The sequence below is a fragment of the Astatotilapia calliptera genome, chromosome 7 (genome assembly GCF_964374335.1).
Source record: "Astatotilapia calliptera chromosome 7, fAstCal68.1, whole genome shotgun sequence".
Classification (NCBI taxonomy): domain Eukaryota; kingdom Metazoa; phylum Chordata; class Actinopteri; order Cichliformes; family Cichlidae; genus Astatotilapia; species Astatotilapia calliptera.
In genome coordinates this window covers 60,663,044-60,690,816 of record NC_137428.1, presented here as the reverse complement: position 1 = coordinate 60,690,816, position 27,773 = coordinate 60,663,044, and the positions used below count along the sequence as shown (strand labels likewise).

General features: G+C 39.5%; 4 protein-coding genes across 6 annotated transcripts in view; 1 reads left to right on the top strand and 3 right to left on the bottom strand.

Moving 5' to 3' along the window:
• The window catches only part of shank3a (SH3 and multiple ankyrin repeat domains 3a), a 214,676-nt gene extending 209,462 nt beyond the window's left edge, over positions 1 to 5,214 (top strand). Inside the window, exon 27 of the mRNA XM_080304780.1 lies at positions 243 to 5,214. Within this exon, the coding sequence (XP_080160906.1) occupies positions 243 to 807 (565 nt within the window). The 3' untranslated portion in view covers positions 808 to 5,214. The remainder of the gene's footprint in view (positions 1 to 242) is intronic.
• A 1,641-nt stretch (positions 5,215 to 6,855) lies between these two features.
• rabl2 (RAB, member of RAS oncogene family-like 2) lies at positions 6,856 to 11,967 on the bottom strand. The gene is made up of 8 exons (XM_080304781.1): positions 11,329 to 11,967; positions 11,215 to 11,244; positions 9,988 to 10,067; positions 9,798 to 9,877; positions 9,560 to 9,671; positions 9,294 to 9,391; positions 9,040 to 9,123; positions 6,856 to 7,472 (listed from the first exon to the last, which is right to left on the bottom strand). Exons 1-8 carry the CDS (start codon positions 11,433 to 11,435, stop codon positions 7,395 to 7,397), a joined length of 669 nt encoding a protein of 222 aa, XP_080160907.1. The 5' UTR covers positions 11,436 to 11,967; the 3' UTR covers positions 6,856 to 7,394.
• A 6,080-nt stretch (positions 11,968 to 18,047) lies between these two features.
• cimap1b (ciliary microtubule associated protein 1B) lies at positions 18,048 to 22,005 on the bottom strand. 3 transcript variants are annotated; one of them, XM_026176165.2, is made up of 7 exons: positions 21,822 to 22,005; positions 20,959 to 21,073; positions 20,657 to 20,860; positions 20,465 to 20,566; positions 20,252 to 20,370; positions 18,300 to 18,440; positions 18,048 to 18,210 (listed from the first exon to the last, which is right to left on the bottom strand). In XM_026176165.2, the coding sequence occupies exons 2-7, from the start codon at positions 21,068 to 21,070 to the stop codon at positions 18,118 to 18,120; spliced, it is 771 nt and encodes a 256-aa protein (XP_026031950.1). In that variant the 5' UTR covers positions 21,071 to 21,073; positions 21,822 to 22,005; the 3' UTR covers positions 18,048 to 18,117. The 3 variants fall into 3 exon arrangements, with proteins under 3 accessions (XP_026031950.1, XP_026031951.1, XP_080160905.1); XM_026176166.2 differs by lacking the exon at positions 21,822 to 22,005 and adding an exon at positions 21,636 to 21,807; XM_080304779.1 differs by lacking the exon at positions 21,822 to 22,005 and having other exon boundaries at positions 20,959 to 21,598.
• Positions 22,006 to 22,162: 157 nt separating this feature from the next.
• On the bottom strand, positions 22,163 to 26,689 carry LOC113026896 (protein tyrosine phosphatase domain-containing protein 1). The gene is made up of 13 exons (XM_026176164.2): positions 26,529 to 26,689; positions 26,067 to 26,258; positions 25,887 to 25,967; positions 25,524 to 25,642; positions 25,245 to 25,382; positions 24,884 to 25,155; positions 24,494 to 24,787; positions 24,121 to 24,375; positions 23,923 to 24,039; positions 23,741 to 23,842; positions 23,564 to 23,644; positions 23,352 to 23,462; positions 22,163 to 23,225 (listed from the first exon to the last, which is right to left on the bottom strand). The coding sequence occupies exons 2-13, from the start codon at positions 26,255 to 26,257 to the stop codon at positions 23,103 to 23,105; spliced, it is 1,884 nt and encodes a 627-aa protein (XP_026031949.2). The 5' UTR covers position 26,258; positions 26,529 to 26,689; the 3' UTR covers positions 22,163 to 23,102.
• Positions 26,690 to 27,773: the final 1,084 nt, after the last annotated feature.

The following is a 27,773-nucleotide window of genomic DNA, read 5'->3' as shown; positions in this document are numbered from 1 at the left end:
AATCATAATTTAAAAATGGCATTTTTTATTAACTCTGGTTTTCTTTGTCTAACATTAAAATGATCTGAAAAATGCAAGTGTGAGAAATATGCAAGAAAAACAATGACTAAGAAATCAGGAATGGGGCAAATATTTTTTTACTGCACTCTATAACCCAAAGTGTCATTTTTTCTTCTTTATTTTATTTTCGTTAACAGTCTTCCTTATTCTTAAAGCCTTGTGCCTCTGTCTGTTTCCACCAGACTTTTCAGCAGCCTAGGTGAGCTCCACACCATCTCTCAAAGAAGTTATGGAACCACATACACCATCCGCCCTGGCAGTCGCTACCCCATCACCCGACGCACCCCTAGTCCAGGCTCACCTGATCGGGGCGACCCTCTTGGACGATTCTCAGGCTACGGCCTACCAACCTCACCAACCACACCGCCACAAACTATCCTCAAATCCTCGAGCCTCAGCCTACCCCAGGAGCCAAAGGAGGTCCGCTTTGTAATGAGGAGCTCCAGCGCCCGTTCCCGCTCTCGCTCTCCGTCCCCGTCACCTTCCCATTCACCTGGGTTAGGTTCACCACTTTTAGCTCTACGACCCTTTCACCAAAAACCCCTCCACCTCTGGAACAAGTATGATGTTGGAGACTGGTTGGAGAGCATCAACCTGGGGGAGCACAGAGCAGGGTTTCAGGAACATGAGATCGAAGGTTCTCACCTCCCTGCTCTAACCAAGGATGACTTTGCAGAGCTGGGAGTGACACGAGTCGGACACCGCATGAACATTGAGCGAGCACTGAAACAGCTGCTGGAGAGCTGACCCCTGCCCTGAGACACAGCCACAGATGGAGATCGGTGAAGACAGACAGAAGATTCGGGGGTTAAGGAAAATAAGCGATGCGATAGGGGCCGCTCCTCTTTTACTCCGGCTGCTTTTATGTTCGGCATCACAAATGTTGACCTGCAGCTCTTAGGCACACTCTGTTTCCATTCTGCATTAACACCCTGCACTTGGCAATGCACTGAAGAGGAGGAGTCGATACATTCATTTTTCTTCTTGCCCACCACCCTGCTTTTGTGGCCAATTAAATCAGGCCCAAAATGATATTTGGCGTTTTTATTTAATAATTTTTTGCTAAGACGAGCCAGACGAGCTCCAATTAGAACATTTGATTTGTGAAAGGTTCACTTGTTTCCTTAGTAACATCCCCACTTTCTCGCTCCCTCCTCTCCTTTCTACCTCCCCTCCCAAATAACCCCCCAGGTCCCTCTATTAGGCTGCTGAAAGCCTTCTTGCAGTTCGAGTAAAGGAGGAGGAGGAGGAGGCAGAATTTTTTGTTCCACACAGAAAGCTCAGTTGCCTTTCAAAATATTTATACAGAGATCAACAGCAATGAACACAGTGCTACGGACACACAGCCCTGAAAAAGGTGTGTCTTCTGTATACGTGCTGTTTTTAAACCGAAGACTTTAGAGCCCAGAGTCGGAGCTCCACAAAGTAAACCGTGGGAGAAAACCCCCTCTGCCTTGGTACCCAGACTGTGCTATCTATTATATTTGGAGAATGTTTAACCAACACTCGTGGCTTTTTTTCATAATCAGTTTCTTTTTTTGGTTTTCCAAAGGGAATAATATATATAGGTATTATATAATATATACATATATATATATATGTATGTATTTAAATATAGCTTTCAGGAGAAAAGACAATGTTGCAAAGAGGAAATATAATAAATTAATCTGCACCTGTTTTTTTGGTTTTTAGTATAGAAGGCAGAGAGAAATCTTTAAATCTATTCCACTAATAGTTTACTCATTTCTACCAATTATATACATACTTATATATATACGTACATATATATAAGTATTCTATATATATATATATATATTTGAAAGGAAAAAGTATATAAATATGGAAATGAAGTTTTTGTCATAGGTATCCAACTTTCCTTATGGTCACTCCTTTTTTGAACCGTAGCATGACGAGTTGCTTCATGTTTTTGACAAAGAGTTTGTTGTTTGTTTTTATTTTCTTACGGTCTTCCTTCATACTAAAGGGCATCCCGTAATGTGAGGCTGAGACCCCAGTTGACACCCATCCCTACTGCTTCAGCAACAGATCCCGCTGCCTGTGTATCCACAATAACACATCAAGGGCACCGGCCACCTATGTGCAAGCTGACTGGCTTTAAAGGGGCTCTTCATCTTATGCCTGTTTATCACTCAGGGATGGAAGTTTGGGGCACCAGCATGAAGAGGTTGCTTGCTGTTTTACTACTAGAAATTGAATTTTTCTTACACTTCAACAGTTAAACACCACCATAGTCTGTTAGAGAGCTAGTAAAGATTCCATCCCTGTCCCCGATAGTGTTACTTAGACCAGTTTGCACAAGGTCTGGTATCAATTTCCAAGCATGGAAACCTGGAGAAACAAGCTTTAACTGTTCAAATAATTTTTTTTAAAAAGCTAATAATTGTGTTCCTTTACCTGTATAACCAATAAAAACTTGCCATACAAGCTTAAATGAGCTTGATGTGTATGCCCTTCTGAAATGCCACTGCAGGGAATGTCTGTAGTTTCTCAGGCTGTGGGGATGGGAAAGCCTCTGCAAGGTCTTAAAGAAAATTCAGTATTTTACAACCTGACATTATTGCTGCTTTCCTCGATCTTTACCATTTTCTAAGTGAGTAAAATATCATAAACAGAGGGACAGCTACAACTCAAAACAATAAGGCGCAGGTTGTTTAAAAAAAAACACTGAATTTTCCTTTAACAATACAAATCTACAATTGTACTCATGAGTAGCTTCTGCTGGCAGTGAGAAACAGTGAGTTTTATTCACACAACGAAATGCATTTTATAGCTTTTCTCTGACGGGAAGCCAGTAAATGTCTATTACCAGTAAAAAAAGTAAAACCTCTGTGCATCAGCAGAATCCAATCAGTATGCCAAGGCACTTACACCTGGCGAAAAAGTGCACGCATGTTTAGTTTCTTTTTCTCACAGTTTGTAAAAGCAGGTGGGGAATTTAACGGTGTATGTGGGTTGTAGGAATAGCACTCACTGCCTCGCTGTGACCTCACTGATTATTCTTTTGTTTTTGACGTAGATGTCACGTCCTCAGACTCATTTGAACACTTCTTTTTTTAAATTGTTCTTATCAGTTCTTCTTTTGTCGTTTGATTTGTTACCCTCGGACACTGTGGGTAGATTTTGTAGCGTGTGGATCATGACTCATCTGAATTTTAGAGTGACTGAAAAAGAGCAGAAAAAAAATCTCCTGTCCATTCTAAACATACTTACACTTGTAAAAAATAAACAAACTACAAATATTTGCTTTTTTTAATCACAAGCAATGTATATATAATAGATTTCATATAAATTTTTGAAAAACAAAAAGTATATAGATCTATATATGAATGTTTGGCATATATGCATAGTTAACCACCTGTGAAAAAAAGGTGAGCAGATTTTATTCTTTCTATGAACTCTTGAACTTTTGAACTCTGAACTATGAACTAGGGGATGATTTGCACAAAACAAGGTGACAAGGTGCTAACATAAAAGCCACCCATCGTCCAAGAGCATGCGTGCATCTGGATTCCCTGAATCTCTCTGTGTGGTCGTTCTTCTTCACTGTGTGTATGGCAGTGTGTATGTGTGCAATCGCTTATTTGTTTCCATTTTTGTGCGTTTGTTTGGGATTGAAACAATGAGAATGCGTGTGACAGTGCAAGAGCGTCAGTGTGTGTGTGTGTGGTTAATTGTTAGGGTTTACATCACTGGAGTTGGTCCACTATAGCCTTACTGTATTACCATCAGATGGTGGCTGTGTCACACAAACACACGTGCTCACAAAACGCACACACACACACACACAAACATAAAAATGCACACATGCATTAATCTTCATTTCAAAACTCAACATCATCGTCCGGCATTCTTGTTTTGTACTAAGTGACGTCTTCATAAAGTGGACTGCTCGGCTCAAGAGCAACAAGACAGACTGAGATTACCACATTATTGATGAACACGGTCACATTTTATATTGCAAGACAACCACAGCTCACCTTGTAACTGTGTAGGCACGGCTTATGCAGTATCACTGTTTTGTAAACCCATTCCCAGATGGCATTTGTGCTCTTTACCCTCCACTCTGTCTGGCAGCACTCCTCTTTCCTTTTTCAGACCTTCAGTTTCTGAGTTTTGGATATGCTATATGAAGTGATCCAGTGAGGAACAAACAACACAAAGGAAAAATGTGCCAAAAAGTAAATAAACTTTTCACTGTATATTTGTCTTTGCTTTAGGACTATCTTAGTTACAGCACTCTAAAGCTGTTAGATAACATGATAACATGGTGCCATCTCCTGGAAATCTTGAGAACAGATGTTTGTTAGATCCTTCTGTATTTTCCTGCAGCTGGAAGTACAGTCATTACTTTTATTTTTTGAAGAAGTAGTACATATATATATATATATATTCTCATATTAATTAATATCTGTATTATTAAATTATTGATTTAAATGAAATTTGGAGACAACTGCTTGATTTACTGTGATAAAGGGTGAACATATGCAGTCTGAAGTTTGACACAGCCTGGCCTGGTTAGGAGAATAAGTGCTGTACTAAATAACTGCTTGGACCGGTGGCTAAGATTACCACAGATACAGACTCAAAATGAGCAAAGTGTAACAGAAGTACACATCATTTGGTCAAATAATTTCCTTTGTCTTATTTTGTAATCAACAAAGCACAATCTACATAGTATAGGGGCAGCAGCGTGACCTTTTTTAAAAACCCACTGGAGTCCAGTGACCAAATGGAACCAGTGATCTTATCATCAAAAGGGTTTTTTTTCTTTCATTGTCAGTTTTCTCCTTGTTTGCACTGTGAAGTTTAGATTGGTGGATGTATCACTGCAACACCTCAGCCTTGTCTCACGGGTTAAGCTTCCCCTTATCGGCATCAAATGACCAGAAAACTCATCTGCAATTATTCTCCCTTTGCACACTTAAAAATATTCATATAAAAGTCCCTCTGTATTTTAATACACAAAATCCCGTGTACAAATATGAGTTAACCAGAAGCTACCTAGTATTCCTCATGCAGAGTAAGGGAGATAGTAAAGGTTGAGGCAAGATCTGAGATGTTGCCCAGGATATCTCCACCACAGAGATATATGTTTGTTATATTATGTAATAAATTTATAATTAAAACATGAAAGAGTTTGTCTACTTGTTTTGACTTCAGTCTCTTCAGTGGTTTATTGAACGGAAATACGACACAAAGGGTAAACATGCCAACATATCTACAGGATTTTGGACAATACTACTTTTACTTGTTTTGCACATCACCACAGTGGATCTTAAACAGCAAAACTATATAATATAGCCCCCCATTTTTTAGACACTCAAAAGTAAGATGATTTCCTACGATTGAGAGTCAGTTTGATGCCAGATGAGGCTGTTCAGTATCAGGTCCAAGGATCATCAAAGCAATTGAAGGAACCCATAATTAGGCTGAAAAATGCAAAACAATAGCATAAGACAAAGAGCACAAACTTAAGGAAGGGTCGGTCAAATCACCAACTTAATGGTACATTCTTAAAGGGAATAAATGTCTATTCAGTGACACTAAAAAGGCCCAAAAGATCACAGAAGACAACTAAAGTGGATGATTTCAGAATTCTTTCCTTGGTGGGGAAACCCTTAACATCTAAGGCATAAATATTCATGAGGAAGTAGGCGTGCCGTCCATTAATCAGGAGATTTATATTATAGTTTATGAATGGAACTATAATGAGGTGCAATCCACTCGGTACACTCAAGGAAAAGAAGGCTATATTAGACTTTGTCATGAAACATCTAAGTATCCTGCACAGCTGTGGGGAAAAAAATCTGGTTGAACAGATAAAACTTTATGTCTATAGCATAAAGTGTGCTATAGAGAGCTCATCCGAACCATCATCATGCTCTCAGGAGGTAGATCTGGCTTCTTGCATCTGCATGACCTTGGGCAAGATACTCAACCCCAAGCTGTTTTCTGGTGCATCCAATGGAGTATGAGAGCACTTAGAAAAAAGTTATTATGTGAATGAGGCATACTGTATAAAGCGCTTTGAGTGCTCCAGTTGTGTAGAGAAGCGCTATATAAGAATCAGTCCATCTACCGTCAGACAATGCTGTCTCATGGGCTTATATGGATACAGTGCAGCTGATGTGACCGGTGATAGAAGTGTACGGGGCTTTACTCTCTGCCCGGAATCAGCACGTCACATTCCAAATGGATAATGACCCAAAGCATACTGCAAAAGCAACCCAAGAGCTTCTCAGGGATATTTTTTAATTGCTAAGCCATAACTCTCGACACTCTTTTCATGAACTGAATACAGAATGGCCCACAAACAAGCAGAAACTGGAGGCATCTGCAGTGAAGGCCTAGTAGAGCAGCTCAAGTGAGCTGGGCTCTAGACTTAAGCACTGAGTGCAAAAGAAGTCTTACATCCAGTCTTTGTATTTAAAATGAGTGAAGTTTTCCAGACCTCTGAAAATGGGTGACCATGTATGAAAATGGCAATTATTCATAGACGCTAATGAAAAATTTCAATACACCTCTTGCATTAAAGTCTGCACATCTTGACTGATTTAAAATCCACTGTGGTGGCAAAAATACAAAATTGTGTAACTGCATAAATACATTTGTACCTAACTTTGAATATTAATTAATATCTCTGTTATTATCTACTCATATCACAGGCAGCTTGTTGTCATTTTCTTTTATAAAATGGTGATGAGTTGATTATTTAGTGCTCTGCTCCTATTGCTGCATTACAGCAAGATGGAAAGAGGCATGATAAAGATTTGGTTACATGGTACATTAAGTTCTCATTTATTGAAAAGATAAAAAACACAAAATTTAAATCATAAAATTAATGCAGTCGACAGATGCAGCTCCCCTGCTGGCACGGCACACAACACTACACACAAACACTGAGAACAGCAGCAAGTACAGTTCATAATCACATCTTCTCTTTGCTGTGCGAGTTACTTTTCAATGCTTCACATAGTAATTTTTTCACACTTACGCAAACATTCATTTTCTACCTTAAGAATAGTAGATATTGTTCAAAGTATGAATGACAGCAGCTAAATGAGCTCTGTAAACAACAGAAATCCTATTCATTCCACCACATTTATTATTCCCGCTACCGTCACTAGACAGAATAGAGGGCAGTAATTTAAAACATCTATAGATTACCGTGCGCCATCCTCCAATCAATTAAAAAGCAGACCACCAAAATTACAATTAGCATTCCTGCTGATGGTGTCGGTCACGGAGATTAAGATGTCTTGACACCGGACAGAAGCAGCAGAAATGATCCTTCAGGTGTCATCAGAAATGTTTTAAACTAACTCTGGACTCTCTGCCTTCAATCCGTCCTCTTCTGCCTCTGAATTATCTTTCTTCTCGAGGTCAAAATTCTGTAAGAAAGCAGTGAATGGAGGATATCAGCACTATCACCAACAGTTATTAGTAAATTTTCTCATAACTACACTTTTTTTTGCCAAAAACAAATGCTGTTTGTACATTTTGTACATTTCTTTATATCATAAATTTGTAGTGATTTTGTTACAGCTTAAAAATCGGAACCACTTTAAATGACACAAGTGTAAAGAGGCAGTTGTAGTCTGCAGATGTTAACTAGGTTTCACTTATTTTGAATGCACTAATCTGACAAATGATATTGATTTTTTTATGCTTTTAAATGTATTAAGAATTCTGATCTTTCAGTTTTGCCCATTGAAACTCGATTTCTTAACACTATTAGCAACGGGGGTTAAAGTGGGCTGGAATGATCCGGAACGGTGTTCCGGCACCTTCATTAAATGCGTAATTAAATCTGATAGGAAGAATAATAGCCACATAATACTGTTGAGAGATTTAATTTTTCATGTGCTGCAGCCTGGAGGTGCTTCCAGCTGACAGCATGTAGTAATAAGAAAATAATGACATCCCACAGTCTCACTTACACCCTAAACACACACCTCTTCACTTTGTATCCCTGTGGTGCGTTCACGGTGCAGATGTAAATAAAGTTGTGGTTCTGAAATTTGTAGGAAGTGATTTCAAATGCTGCTTTCACACAGCTCAACAAACATCACCAAATTCAAACAGCTTTTCTGCAGATTGTACCATAGTGTGTTTTGTTACCTAAATCTACAGTTGCTGTATTTCCCAGGGAGAGATAAAGACTGGATGGGAGAGGAAGATGAATCATTTTCAAAGGTAAGAACTGCTCAGCAAGCAACATTTTATAAAGCTGAAATTTAAAACTTACTTGTAAAGTCCTAATTCATTTCAGAAACAGGGATTGGATATAAAGATGATGTGTTACTGAAGTTATGTATTTTTCATAATGCGAAATGTCTTGCTAAACAAATTAAAGTACAATATTTTTTGTTATTCAAAGTTTGCATGAAAACAGGTTAGTTTGCAATACTGTGGTAAAGTAGACAGTGATGCACTAAGTTGAATGGGTTGCAGTGCAGACTGTGGTGTAAATGTAAGCTCTTGATGCTACATTAGACATTAGATTAAATTCACTCACTAAATTCAAACTTTCCTACTAATTTTATATAGTCTATGAGTTGGAAATCAGATATAACTTAAGCAACATCTGCTTATATCTTGTTGAATTCAGTCAGCTAAATCCAAGATCAGTGAGTCTCAGCAGCAATACAAACTGTGACTAGTTTCTAAGTAACTTTTCCCCATGCTGCACACCTAATCTTAGGATTCCACCTCTTTTCACCTCTCCATCTTTGATATCCAGTATATATATATAGTTCGTCACTAGTCCTAACTCTATGATTGTTGATTTTGAGTAGAGAGGATCTCCAGTAATCATATTAAAACAACAAAGGACAATAATGAACTCATTATATTTCCTACTTTAAGTACCGCACAATCAAATATTTAATTCTTTGAAGTTAAAATTCTACAGTTGCTTAAGGACAAGCACATTAGAAATCAGAGAAGCTAGTGTACCTCTAATTCTTGCATCACTTCATCCATGAAGTCACTGGGGTTTTGCTTGTACTCCACTGCTCTTTTGATCATGTCTCTGAACATCTGACGAAAGAGGTACAGTCAGAGCTATCAGACGGCAGTAGAAGTTCAGGTGGTGTGAACATGTTATAATGACTACACTGACTGAAGTTGATAATTGGCTTATAAAATGAACACTTTCACTCCAGTCATATTATGTAAAACAGCAGGAGAAGAAAGAAACCTGCTCAGACCTTAACTACATTGGTTCCATCAGCTGCTGACACAAAGTAAAACGGGAGTCCTTGCTTCTTCCCGAAATTGAAGCTTCTTTGAGTGACCTTCATGTCGGCTGCAGATGTGGAAAAACAATCACAATCACAAAGTCCAGTTTGCTGGACAAAACAGTTAAAAAAAAATACTGCAACCTAAAGAAATCATGTCACACATCGAACTCTAACATTACCATTGCATACAGTCATTACAAGAACTCCACACCAACTTTAATGTGCAGACTCACCATCAATTTTGTTGGCAACAACACAGCAGGGTATCTCTGGTCTGTACTCTCTTAGTTCCTTATACCAGTTGACTAAATTCTTATATGTGAGCTTCCTTTGAACATCAAAAACCTTAAAAAAAGAAAAAAAAAGATGAAAGATTTAGCAAAAGTTCACCTTGGTTGCTGACAACATAGTTACATTTTTCAGACTATTTTTAATCCTCACTTCTTCATGCACACTTGAATGTGTTCTTACCATAATGCATGCATGTGCTTTGTGGTAGTATGAAGGATGCATGTTTTGAAACCTCTCCTGACCAGCAGTGTCCCAGAAATCTTTGGATCAAAATAATAAAAAAAGAATTTGGTAATTTAAGATTTGCAGATTATTATTTTAAACTGGTTTCAAATATTTTATGTTGTCACAGCAAGTGCATGGTACTTACCAACTGCTATGGTCTTGTCTCCTACAGTGGCTGCGTGTTTGTAGAGAGTCAAGGCATAGGTTGACAACTGCTGGGGACGACTGCACGAGGAGTTAAGGATCTTAACAATATGCAACTTGTTTCTTCAAAGCATCTTAAGGCTAAGAGAATCTTTTTCCAAGTCTTTGTTCCTAGCCCACCTGCTTGAATTTAAAATTAAGTACTCAATTTATAAATTGCTTCTTCGTCTTCTTCTTTTGACTGCTCCCTTTAGGGGTTACAACAGTGCAGCCATCTCACTTCAAAACTAGTGTCTTTGTTTCTTTTATTGTTGAAATTTTACTATGTTTGTCTAAAACAGGTCTCTCTTGTGTAATAGACATTGGCTGAGATTCCCTATATAAATAAAAGTTAAATAAAATCTTCCTCTGTCACAGCAACCATCCACAGGGCCTCCTTCACTACATCCATAAACCTCCATTGAGGTGTCTCTCTTTTCCACCTGTCTGGGAACTCCACATTCAACATCCTTTGTCCAGTGTATCCACTATCCCTCCTCATCACATGTCCAAATGCTCTCAGGCATGCCTCTCTCACTATGTCTCCAAATTGCTTAACCTGCGTTGTCGCCCTAACTGCATTGTCCTCTAATGAAGTCATTTCTAATTCTGTCCATTCTCATCCCTCCCAATGAAAATCTTAGCATTTATCTTTCCAACCTTCCTTCATATCTACCTCCTGTCTTTCTATTAATGCCACTGTCTCCAATCCATACGCCATAACAGGTCTCACTACCATCTTGTAAACCTTCCAGTTGACTCTTGCTGCTACCCTGACATGTGTCTTCACCCATTCCACCACACCAGCACTCTCTTCTGCAACTCTCTTGTGCGCTGTTTGTTGCTTGGGATGGTTGACCACCAAAGGTATTTAAACACATCTACCTTCACTACCCTTACTGTTACTCCTGTTTACCTCTCATTCGCAAACATGTATTCTGTCTTGCCTCTATTGACTTCAATTCCATTTCTCTCCGGTGCATACCTCCAACCCCTCTTCCACCTGGTCATCTGTCACTCCTACACCTACCTCACCACTGTCTCGCTGTCCTCATATATGTCCTGCATCAGCCTCACAACACTTCTCTACCACTCTCGTTCTTCACGCAGTACCACAGTTCCTCTCTTGGCACCCTGTCACCTGCTTTTTCTAGATCCACAAAGAACTGTATAAACTGCTAAAGGATACTATTCGTCCATGAGAAACCTCTCCATTAGCCTGCGAAAGAAGGAGAAAAGTGCCAACCCCACAATGTTAGGAAAGCTCAAATGTTGTTGATCGCTGCTTCCAGCTAATACTCACTTAGATTTACCAACTGCGCTGTCTCCCAAGCAGATGATCTTCACCTGTTCGTCCGCATCGTATTTCTTTTGGTCCAGTTCAGGGATGCTGCCAGCGTCAACAGCCATATCTCCCTTTTTGATTGCTGCTATAAATACCTGAAAGAAATTCCGTTATGCTCCCACAGGAGCTCCGATAGACGGATAATACCCAGGGAGTATTAGCTAGCTTGCCATTAGTTACTTGAGGTTCGCCTTTACTTCACTTATTCCTGGTTCGTCACGGTTCACGTCAGTAAAAACAGATGCTCACAGAAACTGACAACAAAACTGAGCCCGTCACTGATTACATTCTCTTTCTGAAGTGCTGAAGTGTACCTTTCACAGCGCACTCAGGAGGGAACGATTGTTAATCGCAAGTAAGCTAACAGAACTAGCGTTGGCTGCAGTTGTTAAGCCCGGTTAAACGTCGCTTGTTATCGCGTGAATATCATTCTTTCCCGATATGAAAAGGTGAACGATTTCCTTCATTTATCAGGGTTAACAGGTAGCTCAAGTTTGTAAATGTGCGACGTCCCCGACAATTTTCGTTTCTATGCAACGGGGACGCCCGCAGGACCACTTCGCACTGTATCCGGCTGTCTTTACAGGTGCCTGTCTAAAATCCTCAGTCATTCGCCTCTTCTTCTTCTTCTTCTAAGGAGTTTTTGGAGGTTCACAAACAACGATGTGGTGCATTACCGCCACCAACTGGTTTGGAGTGTGGACCAGAATCCGCTCATACCAAATAATGAAAATGAATAAATTTCTTCCTGATATTTTTTGACAATGCAACAGAAAATGTTGAATGGTTTCACTTATTCCACAGCGACTAAATTTCCCCATTTCATGTTTCCCTATAATGAATAGTGAACTGTTTAATCCAGTGTGTCCAAATCTGATTCGAGATATTATTGTCTCTTCTCTTCTGGTTTTCCTTTGAATAGAATAAAACTATCTCCCCGTCCTCTCCTCCTCACACCACTTTTGCCATCTTTCCCTCATTTTCTGTTTTATCGTGCTCCTCATTTCAGTTTTGCTAATACTGCTATGTAAACCGACTTGATCTCCTTTAGCAGCCTGCGTTGCAATTTTATCTGCCACCTCATTGACAATAAAATAATGTGCTGGTATCCAGACAAATTTAGCAATCACTCCCATCCAATGACTGTAGAAAACAGCAGTTTGTCTGGTCAGGCTTCTGAAGGACTGTTATCCAAGCAGGCCAATGATGAACTAGAGTCTGAAAGTAGTGGTGCTACTGGTAATGGGACTACTGGGCTTATATTAATTTGATCTTTTTGAATTTCTATTGCTTTCTGGGTTGCTGTCCACCCAAAACTCTTTGACTTCTTTACCTCTTTCTCCTAACAAGGAGCCCTGTTCAATTCTGTTTGTGTAAATTATATATTTAGTAAATCATTAGTATCTCCCTCTTGTCTTAATAATTATCCATTCTCTGCCAATGTCTGTCCTTTTCTTCTTTTCCTTTCCATCGATTTTGTCTGAACTATGAATTTTAGCAAATGATTTTGCCATGATATTAGCCTTCTCTTCGTTTCTAATTGCTGTTATATCTCCATCACTCAGGATTGGATACCTATAATCTCTTTTAATCCCAATCATTTCCCTTATCATTGACCATTCCTGATTTATTTTAGTCTGTCTTCCTGCTGAATTACAGAAATTCCTCCACAAATCTCTCTTTGCATTTTTTACAACTCTTCTCAAATTACCCTGTAACCTTTTATACTCAATAAGGTTCTGAGCGTTACAATTTCTTTTCAACATTTTGAAAGCTTTATTTCAAGCCTTAATTGCTTCATCACATTTCTTTGTCCACCACGGTAGTCTTCTTCTTGGTCTTACCTCCTTTCTCCTTTATAAATCAATTTGCTGCTGATTTATAAAATGGCACAACACACAGATAAATTAAAATCATCAACACCAACACTTAAATCAACTTTTTGTAACTCCTGTTCACTTATGAGCCTAAACGATTCCCAATCAGTGCTACTGAAACACATCTCTACTGCTCCCATTCCATACTCTTCCACATTCAAACTTATTTCTGTCATTATAGGATCGTGATCACTACCTATTGTGTTATCTCTAATTACTTTCCATCTACTAATGCCTGCTAGTGACTCTGAAACCAAAGTGAGATCAATTACTTCTTCTGTACCCGCTCTTGCATTCACTCTTGTTCCACTTCAATCATTCAAACATACATACTTTTTGTTTTCCGTGAGTTCCTCAGTTACATTTCCATTCTCATTATTATACAGGGAGTGCAGAATTATTAGGCAAGTTGTATTTTTGAGGAATAATTTTATTATTGAACAACAACCATGTTCTCAATGAACCCAAAAAACTCATTAATATCAAAGCTGAATGTTTTTGGAAGTAGTTTGTAGTTTGTTTTTAGTTGTAGCTATTTTAGGGGGATATCTGTGCGTGCAGGTGACTATTACTGTGCATAATTATTAGGCAACTTAACAAAAAACAAATATATACCCATTTCAATTATTTATTTTTACCAGTGAAACCAATATAACATCTCCACATTCACAAATATACATTTCTGACATTCAAAAACAAAACAAAAACAAATCAGCGACCAATATAGCCACCTTTCTTTGCAAGGACACTCAAAAGCCTGCCATCCATGGATTCTGTCAGTGTTTTGATCTGTTCACCATCAACATTGCGTGCAGCAGCAACCACAGCCTCCCAGACACTGTTCAGAGAGGTGTACTGTTTTCCCTCCTTGTAAATCTCACATTTGATGATGGACCACAGGTTCTCAATGGGGTTCAGATCAGGTGAACAAGGTGGCCATGTCATTAGTTTTTCTTCTTTTATACCCTTTCTTGCCAGCCACGCTGTGGAGTACTTGGACGCGTGTGATGGAGCATTGTCCTGCATGAAAATCATGTTTTTCTTGAAGGATGCAGACTTCTTCCTGTACCACTGCTTGAAGAAGGTGTCTTCCAGGAACTGGCAGTAGGACTGGGAGTTGAGCTTGACTCCATCCTCAACCCGAAAAGGCCCCACAAGCTCATCTTTGATGATACCAGCCCAAACCAGTACTCCACCTCCACCTTGCTGGCGTCTGAGTCGGACTGGAGCTCTCTGCCCTTTACCAATCCAGCCACGGGCCCATCCATCTGGCCCATCAAGACTCACTCTCATTTCATCAGTCCATAAAACCTTAGAAAAACCAGTCTTGAGATATTTCTTGGCCCAGTCTTGATGTTTCAGCTTGTGTGTCTTGTTCAGTGGTGGTCGTCTTTCAGCCTTTCTTACCTTGGCCATGTCTCTGAGTATTGCACACCTTGTGCTTTTGGGCATTCCAGTGATGTTGCAGCTCTGAAATATGGCCAAACTGGTGGCAAGTGGCATCTTGGCAGCTGCACGCTTGACTTTTCTCAGTTCATGGGCAGTTATTTTGCGCCTTGGTTTTTCCACACGCTTCTTGCGACCCTGTTGACTATTTTGAATGAAACGCTTGATTGTTCGATGATCACGCTTCAGAAGCTTTGCAATTTTGAGACTGCTGCATCCCTCTGCAAGATATCTCACTATTTTTGACTTTTCTGTGCCTGTCAAGTCCTTCTTTTGACCCATTTTGCCAAAGGAAAGGACGTTGCCTAATAATTATGCACACCTGATATAGGGTGTTGATGTCATTAGACCACACCCCTTCTCATTACAGAGATGCACATCACCTAATATGCTTAATTGGTAGTAGGCTTTCGAGCCTATACAGCTTGGAGTAAGACAACATGCATGAAGAGGATGATGTGGACAAAATACTCATTTGCCTAATAATTCTGCACTCCCTGTAATTACCTCATGCTGTGCCGTGAGCATTAAAGTCTCCACACCATTCCACTTTTCCTTCTATGTACGTATCCATTTCTTCCATAAAATATAATGACAGCCTTTTATATGGATTGCAAAAATTAACAACTTTAATACTTCCTTTCTTTGTCCATGTTTCAATTACAATATATTTCAACTGCATACCTATTGCTAGAACTCTATACTGAATACCTTGTTCTACAAAAATTACACATCCTCCTCCTTTACTTTCTTTCCTATCTCTACCTACACTGCTATATCCTTTGATTACAAAATCTAAATTTGGTGTGAGCCATGTTTCCTGGATGCAAATGATATCAGGTGTCTTATTAAAAAGAATTTTATGAATCCTTTAAACTCTTGTCCATTTTCTAATAAACTTCTGGAATTCTATTGCAACATAATCGTATTATCTTCTCTTGTGATGTTCCTGGCTTCCCATCTTCCCTGGTCTTTTGTGTATATGTTCCCATGAAATCCCTCTCATAAATGATTGTGCTCCCCTCACAACCATTTAGATTTTTTCTGTCTTGTATTTTACTTGATCAGCACAGTTGACTACATATGCAATGAATATCTTTTCCACTGCTTTCAGTATCTGTTCTGTCTAATTGAGTCAAACCTGGTGATGACATCTGTTGAAGTCTTCCTATCTCCGTTTTTCCTTTCTGTTTTTGCACCTTTTAACAGCCTCGGCATAGCTTATGTTGTTACCCGCTTTAACCTGCACAACCTCAGTGGTCTTCTTCCTAGCTTCACATTCCTCATATATCACCATGTGCTTTCCTCCAACACTAAAAAATGTATCTGGCCCAATATTTCTCATACCTATGTTTATCCACACACCTAGTACACCTTTACTGTCCTCTGTAGAGTGCTGCTATATGCCAATATCGCTGACAGTTGTAGCATGTAAGAGGGGGAGAAATATATGACCAAACTATGAAACACATGAATTCTATTTTGACTTTTTCTGGAAGCATAGGTTCTTAAAAGGTTTTACATACATATTAAAAAAAATGGCTACTTTTTTTTTTTTTTTACCAGGTCCTAGTACTGGGTCCATTTGTTTATAGAAGGAAAGGTCAAATGCAGAAGCAGTGTGTGAAACAATAAGCACACTAAAAATCATTAAATTACATCTAAAATACAGGGTGGGCCATTTATATGGATACACCGTAATAACAAGGTTATGGTTGGTGATATTAAAGTCCTGTTTGTGGCACATTAGTATATGTGAGGGGGCAAACTCCTCAAGGACCATGTGACCATGGTGGCCATTTAGAAGTCGGCCATCTTGGATACAACTTTTGTTTTTTCAATAGGAAGAGGGCCATGTGACACATCAAACTTATTGGTGATGTCACAAGAAAAACAATGGTGTGCTTGGTTTCAACGTAACTTTATTCTTTCATGAGCTTGAGGACTTTAATATCACCAACCATTCCCATGTCATTACGGTGTATCCATATAAATGGCCCACCCTGTAGTAGGGGTTATTAGCCATTTTGTTGGGCATGTTTCACAGTGGGTACTCTATCTTGTCATATTTGGAATGAAAAAACAGTGTAACTACAGTACTGATTTGGTTGCCTCTAACCAGCTTTAGCAGCAATAATTTGAAGTAATCAGTGACCCAGTTTTGGCCATGCTTAATTCATAGGACAGATGGCATCACATTTGATTCTACAAAACTTTGCTATACAACAAAACCTAGGAAAGATGCCCAAGATGCAAAGTCCCCAAGTCCTGTGGCTCCAAAACCAGCCAACATCATCACTCCTCCACCACTGTGTTTGACTGTTGGTATGAGGTGTTTGTACTGATATGCTCTCTTTAGTTTTCTTTAAATGTGGTGCTGTGAACTTTGGTCTTCTCTGTCCAAAGAAGATATTTCCAGGAGTCTTGTGGTTCGTTGAGATGCAAAACTAAGCTTTGCTGCAGTGCTCTTTTGAGAGAAAAGGGGGCTTCAGTGAAGCCATGCTTGTTCAGCCTTTTTTGGATTGTGGTGCCATAAACTTTAAACATGATATAACTCAGGCCTGTAGAGTCTGAGATGTAGTGCTTGGATTTCTTTGCAGTTTGTCTGAGCATTGCAATGTCTAACTTTGGGTTGATTTTGCTGGGAAATACATTCCTACAAAGACAAATATCTGGCAACTGCCTTGAATAGTTTTTCTCACTGTAGAATTAAATTGTTTGGAAATGTCCTTATAACCCATCACAGAGTGTACTAGTGTAAGCGTGTACTTAGGTTTTCACAGGATTGCATGGAGTTCTCTGAAAACCCTTTTCACAGCTCTATTAGGCAGTTTCACACACTTTTTTTCTTTTCACATAAAGCCAACAATCTGTTTCATAAGCTGCTAGTATTTGGCCAAATATAAAAGCAAAATAACATTATTCTTGCACATAGGCTATGTCTACAGGTATTAAATCTTCTGTATCGGCTGACTTTAACAATTTAGTGGCTCTGTGGATAATATAAATAGCAAAAGCAAAATATCACTGATCATGTAGTTTGTATGTATCATACAGCCTGGTATGAAAGTTGGATGCACATTAAAGTGGCACTTTGCAAAATACCAAATGACTAACTCAGGAATTGGGATTGCAGAGGTTCTGCTATAAACTCTGTGCAAAAGGCTAAACCGTAACCTGGAAATTCCACAAAGTTGAGACATAAGACAGAAACAGTAAATTTATCTTATTCTGTAAAAAGACGAGCAATTTCTTAAAGTATTTTTTCCTTAACTGACCTCAAATATGACAAATGGAGAAATCTGGCCTAAATTCTTTGGCATCAAAATACAATCTCACTGTTGCGCTGAGCAGTTTGTATTTTATGCTTTATTGAAAAACTTCTGTGGTCATTTCCAGTTAAATTAAGAGATGACAGAGGACACTATTCCATAACATTCCCAGGAGCTGGTAGGATGTACTCAGAATGACGCAATCCAAAGGTAAAGCTCGGGGCTTTGGTTTTTGTGAGGTTTACCTAGGAAGGAAAAATCTTGATGAATAAAAAATGTTCATATTTGTGGAGCATTTAGGATAATAAGAACACGACATGATCAGGTTTCTTACTTGCTCAGGGTTGTATGCTCCTGGTCCTGGTTTCGCTGTGGTTTCACCGGGAGTGAAGTTGCGGCCTGTCATGCTGAATTGAGGAGGCTTCTGCCCATAAATACTGGGGTCCACAACTTTATAGGCAGCAGGGCCAGGAGTCTGCGGCCAAGAGAAACAAAAGTATAGACAACAACAGTAAACCACAGTTGCTAGGGTTTTTTTTGTTTTGGTTTGGTTTCAGCTTTTTAGGGTTTGCTTGAGTAACTTTTATACCTGTATGTAACCAGTCTGGCCTCACACTGTCCTGCTACAGTCTGTGTTGTGGTTATGGTTTTGTTTCATATACATAGGGAATAGAGCCTGATGGAGGATTTTTAAGATACCAATATTTGGCAATTTATTTTTTTTCTGTCAGACACATGGAACATAAACAGATTTTCCTAGCATTTGTTGCGTATCATCACTTATGAGTCCTTACTTAGATAATATGACAGTGCAGTTTAAAAATAAACTTGTTCTCTGCTCCAACAAGCTGTAGGTTACTCATTTACAATCTGCCTATAGCTGCTTGGATCAGCTGGTTGTTGTATTTGTGGATTTGCAAACACCTGTTGCCAACAGGTAAGTTACAAAGTGCCCTCTAGTTGACAAACTACACAATATCAACAACCACAAGATGGTTGAAGGGTGTTTCTCCCTTCTCATCTTAACTTGTCTTAGCAAATTTCACTTATGAGCCATTTCAAAAGTAGATCAGTAAATGAGATAAAATAGAAAATTTGTTAATATATAATCATGATGCAATGCAATTTCTGTGCAGGTTTTTATATGTGCTTTGTATATATTTTTGGAATTTGAGTAATGAAATTTAATGTGATGGCACACACCTTATCAGTCAGCTAGTGGTCCTGTTGGGGGAGAGGTGTAATAGCTATATATAATAGCTACAATGATTTAGATAAATTTTAATGGAAGTGAAATTTGCAATGAAATGCATTATATAACCATGTATCACCATTACAACTGTTAAACACTGTTTTTACTAGTCACATGAAAAAGTTTTTCACAGGCCAGTCTGAGCACCTCTACAAAAACAGACATTTCAGGCCTCAGTTAGCAGGTTAAATGAAAAAGTTCATGACAGTAGAATTAGAGAACAAAGGAATAAGCACAGCTTGTTTGGAAGTGTTGCCAAAAGAAATAGTCTTCTCTATTAAAAAAAAACGTGGCAGCATGGTTTTCATGTGTAATTTTGCATTGGATCAAACCACAAGACTTCCAGAACAATTCTTAACAGACAACAAAGACCAGTGTTGGAGATGTTCGTCCATACCGCACAGCACCACATTTGGAGAAAACAAAACAGCGTATCAGCACAAATGCCTTAAAGGGGCTTTAAAAGAGCTGTGCATAAAGGAATGCCTGCAGACTTCTATGAACTGAAGCAATATTGTAAAGAAGACTGAGATAAAATACCTCCACAATCATGTCAGAGAAACGTTATACAGGGAGAGATTACTCCATGTTGCTTCACGTTATTGCTGATGAAGGCTCTACAAGCTATCGAACCATGGGGCTTACTTAGTTTTTTAGAGGACTACATAGAGTGATGTGTAAACTCTATTTTTAATGATTATATTAACACCAAATCCTCATAACTACCACCAATATTAACCTGTATTAATTCAATAAATATTACTTAGAAGACATAAAAATTGTTTACAGCAAACTAATACAAACTCAGCCAAAAACAAACACTTTACACTAAAAAGACAAGATGTAAAGTTTATACACAGGTTTAATCTGTAAACAGGAGTACAGTGGGAAACTACTGGAACTGATGTCCATGAGAAGTCAAAGGTCACACAAAGAAACTAAAACCTCCCAATAATATAAATTCATTAAAAAATGACAAAATTTTTCAGGGAAATATAACTCTTAAAAGACATGTTACATATATAACTCTGCACCTTGCTTTGGTCATCATAGAAGGTTCCGATTTTGTTGCGGCCACGTAATGAGAAGCAGGGAGCAGAAGATGCAACCGCAGTGTTCCCTATCATGGGAGGCAGGGAATAGGTTGCAGGACCTGCAGTAGGAGCAAGAGATAAAGCTTACAGATTTTGTACTATGAAACTTTTTTATTCATAGTACAAATACAAAACAACAAATACATATTTTACCTGGTGTTTTGTTGCCACCTAATTCCTTGTGCCTGGCTAACAGTGAATAAGCAGGCGCAGCGCGGTAGATCCACTTTGCTGAGTGCTCTGGGGAATATTGACCTGACAGCAACAAAGAAATTTGTATAAAGACACTGAGACCAGGAGTAAAGCATCTTCATATGCGTTTAATGTGTTAGGAGTTCTGCTGACCTGGTCCAGGAGGCTCGAAGAACTTGGGCTCCTTTGGACGGCCGTGGAGTGAAAATGAAGGCATGCTGCTCAGGCCCTCTCTGGTCATGTTGGTGGGAATCAGGTATCTTGGCCCAGGGGAAACGTTATTATTGACCTCCTTACGACGCATCCCAAAGCTGAACATTGGGGCTTTGCATTTGGTAGGGTCGTGCTGAGACACACCTTTATCATAGAATCAGAACACACCCTTATTGAATACTACTGCTACTACTACTAATAATAATTGTGCTGATAACAAAAAAAAAATTCTCTAACACTACCTGTGAGTCCAGGCAGTGCATACTTGGGCCCCGGGCTACCATAGAGGGCAGCTATAGGACCTCTTGGCTTGTGGGGCCTCCAGGTGCCAACCCAGGGATCAGCCTTCATCATTACCTTGACAGAGAAAGTCATGGAAAAAAAATAAAATGACTAAGGGGGGTTTGCACATTAAAAAAGAAAGAAAAAAAAAAGATAAAATCACTCATCCTTCTGTGGTATATATATATATTCAGCTGATCCCTTATTAACCACAGCAGGTAGGTCCACATGTTTGATTTAGCAGATTTGCCATGTCATGAAAGTGCATTACTATCGATGAAGGCTCTTTAAGCGTTTGCCAACTCAAAGTTCTTTCAAATCCTGCACCTTTCTGAGTGGCTCAGTAGTAACACGAGTGTGGCTTCACCTGGAACAGCAACACCACGGTGCTAATCATGGCAACAGATTTGGAACAATAATAACAATGACAACCATAACTCATTTCATATGTCATATGAATAACAACACTAACGCCAGAAAGAAACGTTAGTCATTTGCTAACTCGCACTGATTGAGCATAAGTGATCAATAATTATAAAACAGCTTTGCGCTCACCTGTGAAAACAAGCGCTAGCCATGTTAATGAGTTATATAAAGCATCGAGCTAAGTTCATGAATCATACATGGCTTTACTTACGCTTGACTTTTGTTTGACGGAGGCCTGGTTGATTATGTTTTTAACAGAAAAAGCTGTAAATCTTTCACCAAAAAAATAAATAAAGAAAAACTGTTTCTACCGTTTGCGTTCCAAACTAACGAATCACTGACTGCTTTCAGTTTTATTCAGTTGGTGAAATAAAGTAAACAGATTCGTGATTTTTACCTCACAAAATCCCGATCCTGCTTAGAGTCCGTGACAGGCTTTTTCCACAGAAATGAGCATGTGCGCTGAACCCAAACACAGATTGTTTAATGGTTGTCAACTTCACTATGACAACGTTTCCATGGCAATGACTCTCTGACATTTATTCTTAATATGTGTTGGATATAATGTTCTTTAACCAGTTTGACCGATAAAAAAATACTACTAATAATAACAATGAAAAAAAGGGAAAGGTTTCTAGTCAGCTCTGTTGGGGTGTCTTGGCTCCCTGGTATAATATCTGACTCACTCACATTTAACCAGAGACATGCAAGAAGTATATACATGCAATACATTATGCAGATGTTGTAAATGATTTATTAGGTATGAAATGCTGTTCTGCTACAGGGTCACACTGTGGGCACACTGCTTGGATTTAACCTCTTAGAACTAATGACAGGACCTGATATACTATTCAGTGCTAAACTCATTAAATGTTTGTTTTTTTAATTCTAACTTTATTTCAAGTTTAACCACTTTTCTAGCACTCTATGCAGGACTGGTCCATGGCACAGATGTAGTTTATACTCTTTGCCTGGTAACTGTTTCAAATACTTCAAATCATCTTAATCCACGGAAACAAACAAATATATGACTTAATCTTAATGCCCTCTACTGGAAATATCTTAGGCTTAATTTATAGACATTGGCACATTTTCATTGTCCCCTGTGAAGTGTGTAACAGTGTAAGCAGGACACATCATAAACAAAATATTTTAGTGCCAGAGGGGACAGTTACAATTGAAGCACATTAACACGGCTTAGACTGAAAGAGTAGAGCAGGTAATAGTTCTCGTTAGATTGTGTAGGTGATACTTTATTTCTTACATCTAAATCAGTATAGGTTATTAGCAATTTTGTTAGGCCCACATTTATTGTGAAATAGGGATATTTTAAAAAAGGGAAGATAAATATGAGACATGAAGGGGGAGGTTGGTCTTTATATATCAAATTCTGCTTTAAATGCACTCCAAAAACCAAACTGTAAAGGGCATTTTTCACAGTGGGTGCTCTATTTTGTCATATTTGGAATTAGGGAAAAAAGTGGCATCTCAGTGTGATGGCAAACACTTACAGGATCCTACAACTAAAGTAATTAGACAGAATTAAGCAATCATTTATTTAAGTGCTTGCACCTCAATTTTTTTTCCTCTGATTTGTCAAAATGTCTCTGTGGGGGGGAAAAACCCCAACAACAACAATATGCAGTATCAGTTTTTGTTTCTGTATAAACTCTTGTCTTCAAAGTGTAGCATTGGTGCTGCAGGCTCTAGTGAAGTATCTGTAGTTGTGGAAGGTTTCTCTCAAAGTGGCCTTCATGACTTTCATTAGAGGTGCAAGGCTTTCCATTTCCTCTTGGGAGCGCTGTAAGATACATGTATATATGTGTGTTTATTTAAAAAAAAGGAAAATTATAACACTTGAAAAAAAGTTTTCATATTTAGAACAAATGCAACATGATTTACTCATTGAACTTCCACTCTGTCTTACCCTTGTAAGTGCCCGTATCAGGCGGTGAAGCACTGCCTCCTCTCTGTGTGGACAAAGGCTGGTGACTGTGCTCACGCAGCTCAGCAGACAGTAAATGGTGTGTCTCTGTGGCTGTAACAATGTAATATCCCAAATAACATCTTGCATCTAAGGAGATCTACGTATAAATGTATAAATGCTTAGTAAGAAAGCCCAGGAGATTGTTTGCTTACTTTCTTGAGCACACTGAGAGGATTCCTGTTGCTTGCTCTAATACTCAGTCTTTCTATGTCCTCGGCACTGAGGACAGGGTCCTGAATGAGATTGGAGAAAACCAATAAAAGTGAGAGACAAATGTTTACTGCAGTACAGGGTGCTTAATCAGAAATCCCTTGTGTGATGCCACTAACCCTCAGCTTCTCCAGCCAGGTCCACAAGAGACAGCAGAGAACATGAGGATCTGATTCAGTGACCAGCAGAGCCCAGCCACACTCACTACTATTCAGTTCCTCCTATAGAAAAAGTGAGTGGTAGTATTAATTCACTGATATGTTCTGATTCATAACAATGATTACTTGTTTGTTCGTTTTACCTGCAGCAGAGCCGACCTTTGCAGAACTGTTTCTCCTGGAGGACCCTGCTCTGACATTGCTTTAGCTACAGGACGAGCCGTCGAGGTCGGGCCTAGGTTATGTGGATTTCTGCACAGCTGCATGTGACATTGGTTAGAACACATCCACAGCAAAGCTTTCTTTACTGTTACCATTTTTATAAATAAATGTAAGGTTACCTCCACATTGGAACTGTATTTGGGTAGAGCCTTTTTAGCCTTGCACTTTGACTGCTTAGCACAGCTGCTGTTTGTTCTCATGCTGGACACTGGAATATTGAGTATATGAGTTTCCTTTTTGGTGGTTTGGTAGCCTGATGAAAGCCCACCAAAAACTGGACTAACTGGTCTGAGATCAGTTCGCATACGTTCCGGCAAACACCACTGGTTCTCATCTCCAAGAGCTGTGGTGCAGTATGGATTCAGCTCCGATCCCTTCAGTACAAAACGCAACAAAGGGGGACAAATCCTTTATAACCAGACCCATTTTACATTATTATTCAAGAATTTGAATAATTCTGTGTGCACAATTTTAAAATTTGACCTCATTTACCTTGATCTTGCTGAGATCAGAGTCACTGTAGCTGCGTTTGTCCATCAGTACCTCCCTCTTCCTCTCCAAGAATCCTAACGGGTCATCCCATGAGGACATTGACCCCGAACCTGCCCACGAGCTTCTATGACCTTCTCTCAGCAAGGGCAAGTACTGCTTGGACACCAGAGTCTCTCTCACAGTGCTGCTCAGGACCCTAAGTGCGGACCTCTTGTCCAGTTCAGTATAGACCTCTGGAGGTGAAGGAAGACCCAGAGCCAAGCAGGAGAGACGCACACACAGGAGGTACACCACCTAATCAAGTGGAAGTCAGAAAAGAGGAGAAGGTTAATTGCTCTACCAGGCATTTCATGACACAGGATTAATGTATTATGATGACAAAATCCAGACCTTTGGTGTTTGTCTGAGATTGCGAGCCTCCTTGCCGTGCAGTAGGAGTGCTTGTCGGTTTAGATAGTGCTGCAGGGTGAAAGGGGCTCCGTGTCTCAGGCTAAGGTCTGGGTATTGAACCAGCTGTGTGCTAAGCAGGCGAGCAAAATCAAACACCTTGCTTATCTGTGCCCGGGTTTGGATAGAGCGAGGTCGTTTAATCCGCACAAAGTGGACGGCCTCACTCGGGCTGATGCGCAAGGTGTAGATTAAGTAGCAAGCTATCAGGACACCTGGCGATCAGGAACACAGCAAGAGCATTATATGTGGCCAATCTGCAACATGCAATACTTACTTACATGGAATATATTTTTAACCCTACCTGTCCTCCCCAGGCCTGCATGACAGTGCACGGCCACTCTTCCTTCCCTCACCGCAAAGGCAATAACCTTCACTGCGTCAATTAACCCAACAAGAGATGACACTCCAAAATCTGGCATCCCAAAGTTGTAAAAGTAAACTGCACATAAACATATGTACATAAGAATAGTGAGCTGAAGGAAAGAGCATTAAAGCCATCAGCATAATGTTTGCACACAAAATAAACTGTTTTCTGTATTGAAAATAAATATGCTTTGCTTTCAGTGTTTTAAGATCTCACTGTCATTGTCCATGAAGATCTGAGGAGAGTAGGTGAAACCACTTTCAGGGTCCAGAGGAGGTCCACAGTGAGCATGCTCGCCTGGGAGCTGCATGTTAACGATCGACCTGATGTTTAACCTGCAAATAAAGTCAAAAACTGGAGGAAACCTGCAGACACTTGGTGTTCATCTCAAAGGTTTTTTGTTTGTTACTTGCTATGTGTCCACAGTTCCAGAAGTTTTAAAACTACTACGATCGTCAAGTGTCGTTGTAAAAAAGTGATACAAGATGCTTTATGTCCTTCCTTTTTTGCAGTAATTACTGTAAGGTTGCAGGCGTCATGCATCAATTTACTACACAGACAATACTGACCAGTGATTACCTTTGAAACTGATCTATGATGTTGTACTTCTCAATTAGATAACTTGATGGTCTTGCCATGGCAACTATGTCATCTGTTACCCTGAGACAAGTAGAAGTTCACAGTCAGCATGGACTCCTTACCGTTTTGCGAAAACACGCGCAACACAAAATTATGTGTGAGATTGCCAAACACTCTCACCAGGAGGAGAAAATGCCTCGAATAACTTGCTGGTTCAGCTTCCAGCACTCTGGTCCCTCGTAGCGACAATCTTTACCTCCACAGGCCAGTAGACAGAGGAGCTTGGGTGGGATAGCTTTCACCAGATTCTCCCTGGCCTGGGAATAGGTGGGCTGTGGTACCGGTATGTGAGGGGTCAACGTCGGCATCATCCTGCACATGTAAAACCTGCAAATCAGCTTTTGCTAACGTATTATATCTGTGAAGGATGCCTCACCTGGAAGAAATAGCAGCTTCCTTCGTCCTTCAACTCTGACAAACATGCAGCTTGCAGTCTGACAGTATTTGTATTACTTTTAGCTGTCATTTTACTTACTGTGCAAGGATCTCATGTCTGAAAGTGTTCTGCTTTAAGAACAGTCCAACTATATTGTTTTTATATAGCTTCATATGTAATAAACAGCAATTAAATGTAATGCTTACCTTTCTGTTTATGTTAAGAAGTGATGGTTTAAATCCCATTTAATGTATTTCTATGAGGCTTTAAGAAATATGAAGAAAAAAACTGATCAACAAAGCAGAGTACACATGGGCTCATCTGTCTTGATGCACACCGCTTGCACTCACTCACAAAACTGTGTGATGACCCAGCTCCACTAAGCCTGATTAGCTGTCATAAATACATTAGAACAGACACTCATGCATCGTAGCAAGCCAATTATATCCTTACACCTTCACCTATAAACACTGTGTATGTCCTAATTACTTAGCACCTGGCGTCATACATGATTTTACTCCACTTGATATGCTGAGAAACTGTAACAAGCACCAAAAGAGAGACTGTGTAAATGTTGTGCTTATACGGTGATCTCAGATCATCTCACACCAGATCAGTCTGACGACTATGGTAACTGATTTATTGAAAATTGATTGACTATAAAGTCTTCATGGCAGAAAATTGCCACACATTTTAATCTTATTGCACACTAAACTGCTGTGAATTGGAGATAAACGACGATATGTGCCCCTGGTTCTCTGTCTGTATATGACCACCTCCTGCACTACAAGCTGTTTGTGCAATAAATTCACTTCTCATTAGTACACTGGGATCTGCCCAGCCCGGGAGCCGCCACCAGTCCTCTCTGAGGCCTTTCCTAAACCGCAGCCTTACTTCATGCTCAAGCCATCTGCCAACATCTACTAGAAACACTGTCAAACTTAAATGAGGATTTGGTCGCAGCTACTGACTCCCCTTTGACATTATCGCCCCCTGCAGTGCTGCAACAGTAACTACATGGTAATGATGAAAAGATGATAATACAACTTTTTTCTATCCCAATTAGGGCTCATCTCCCATTTAAAAAATGATTACTATATGCTGGATAAATTTCACACATCTGCTCCTGCTCAGCACAGGACATGCTGGGGGAACAGAGCTACATTACAAAGCTTTTATTTGAAAGCAATTTTATATTCTAGTCATTTAACATTTCATGTCCACTTTTTACCCTTCCTCTTTACTTGACAGTGGTATTAATTTAAGCAGATGCTGTGAGTGAGCTGCTCTCCCTTTATGCCCTTTCCAGTGCACCATCTGTCATTATACTTCTCTATTATTCAGTCCTTTCAACTTGAATCCCTGCATCTGACAGCCTGGCACTTAGCTTTGACATTTTCCATCCAAACTGCTACAAAAGACCAGACACTCTTATTCAGGAAATTGCCATT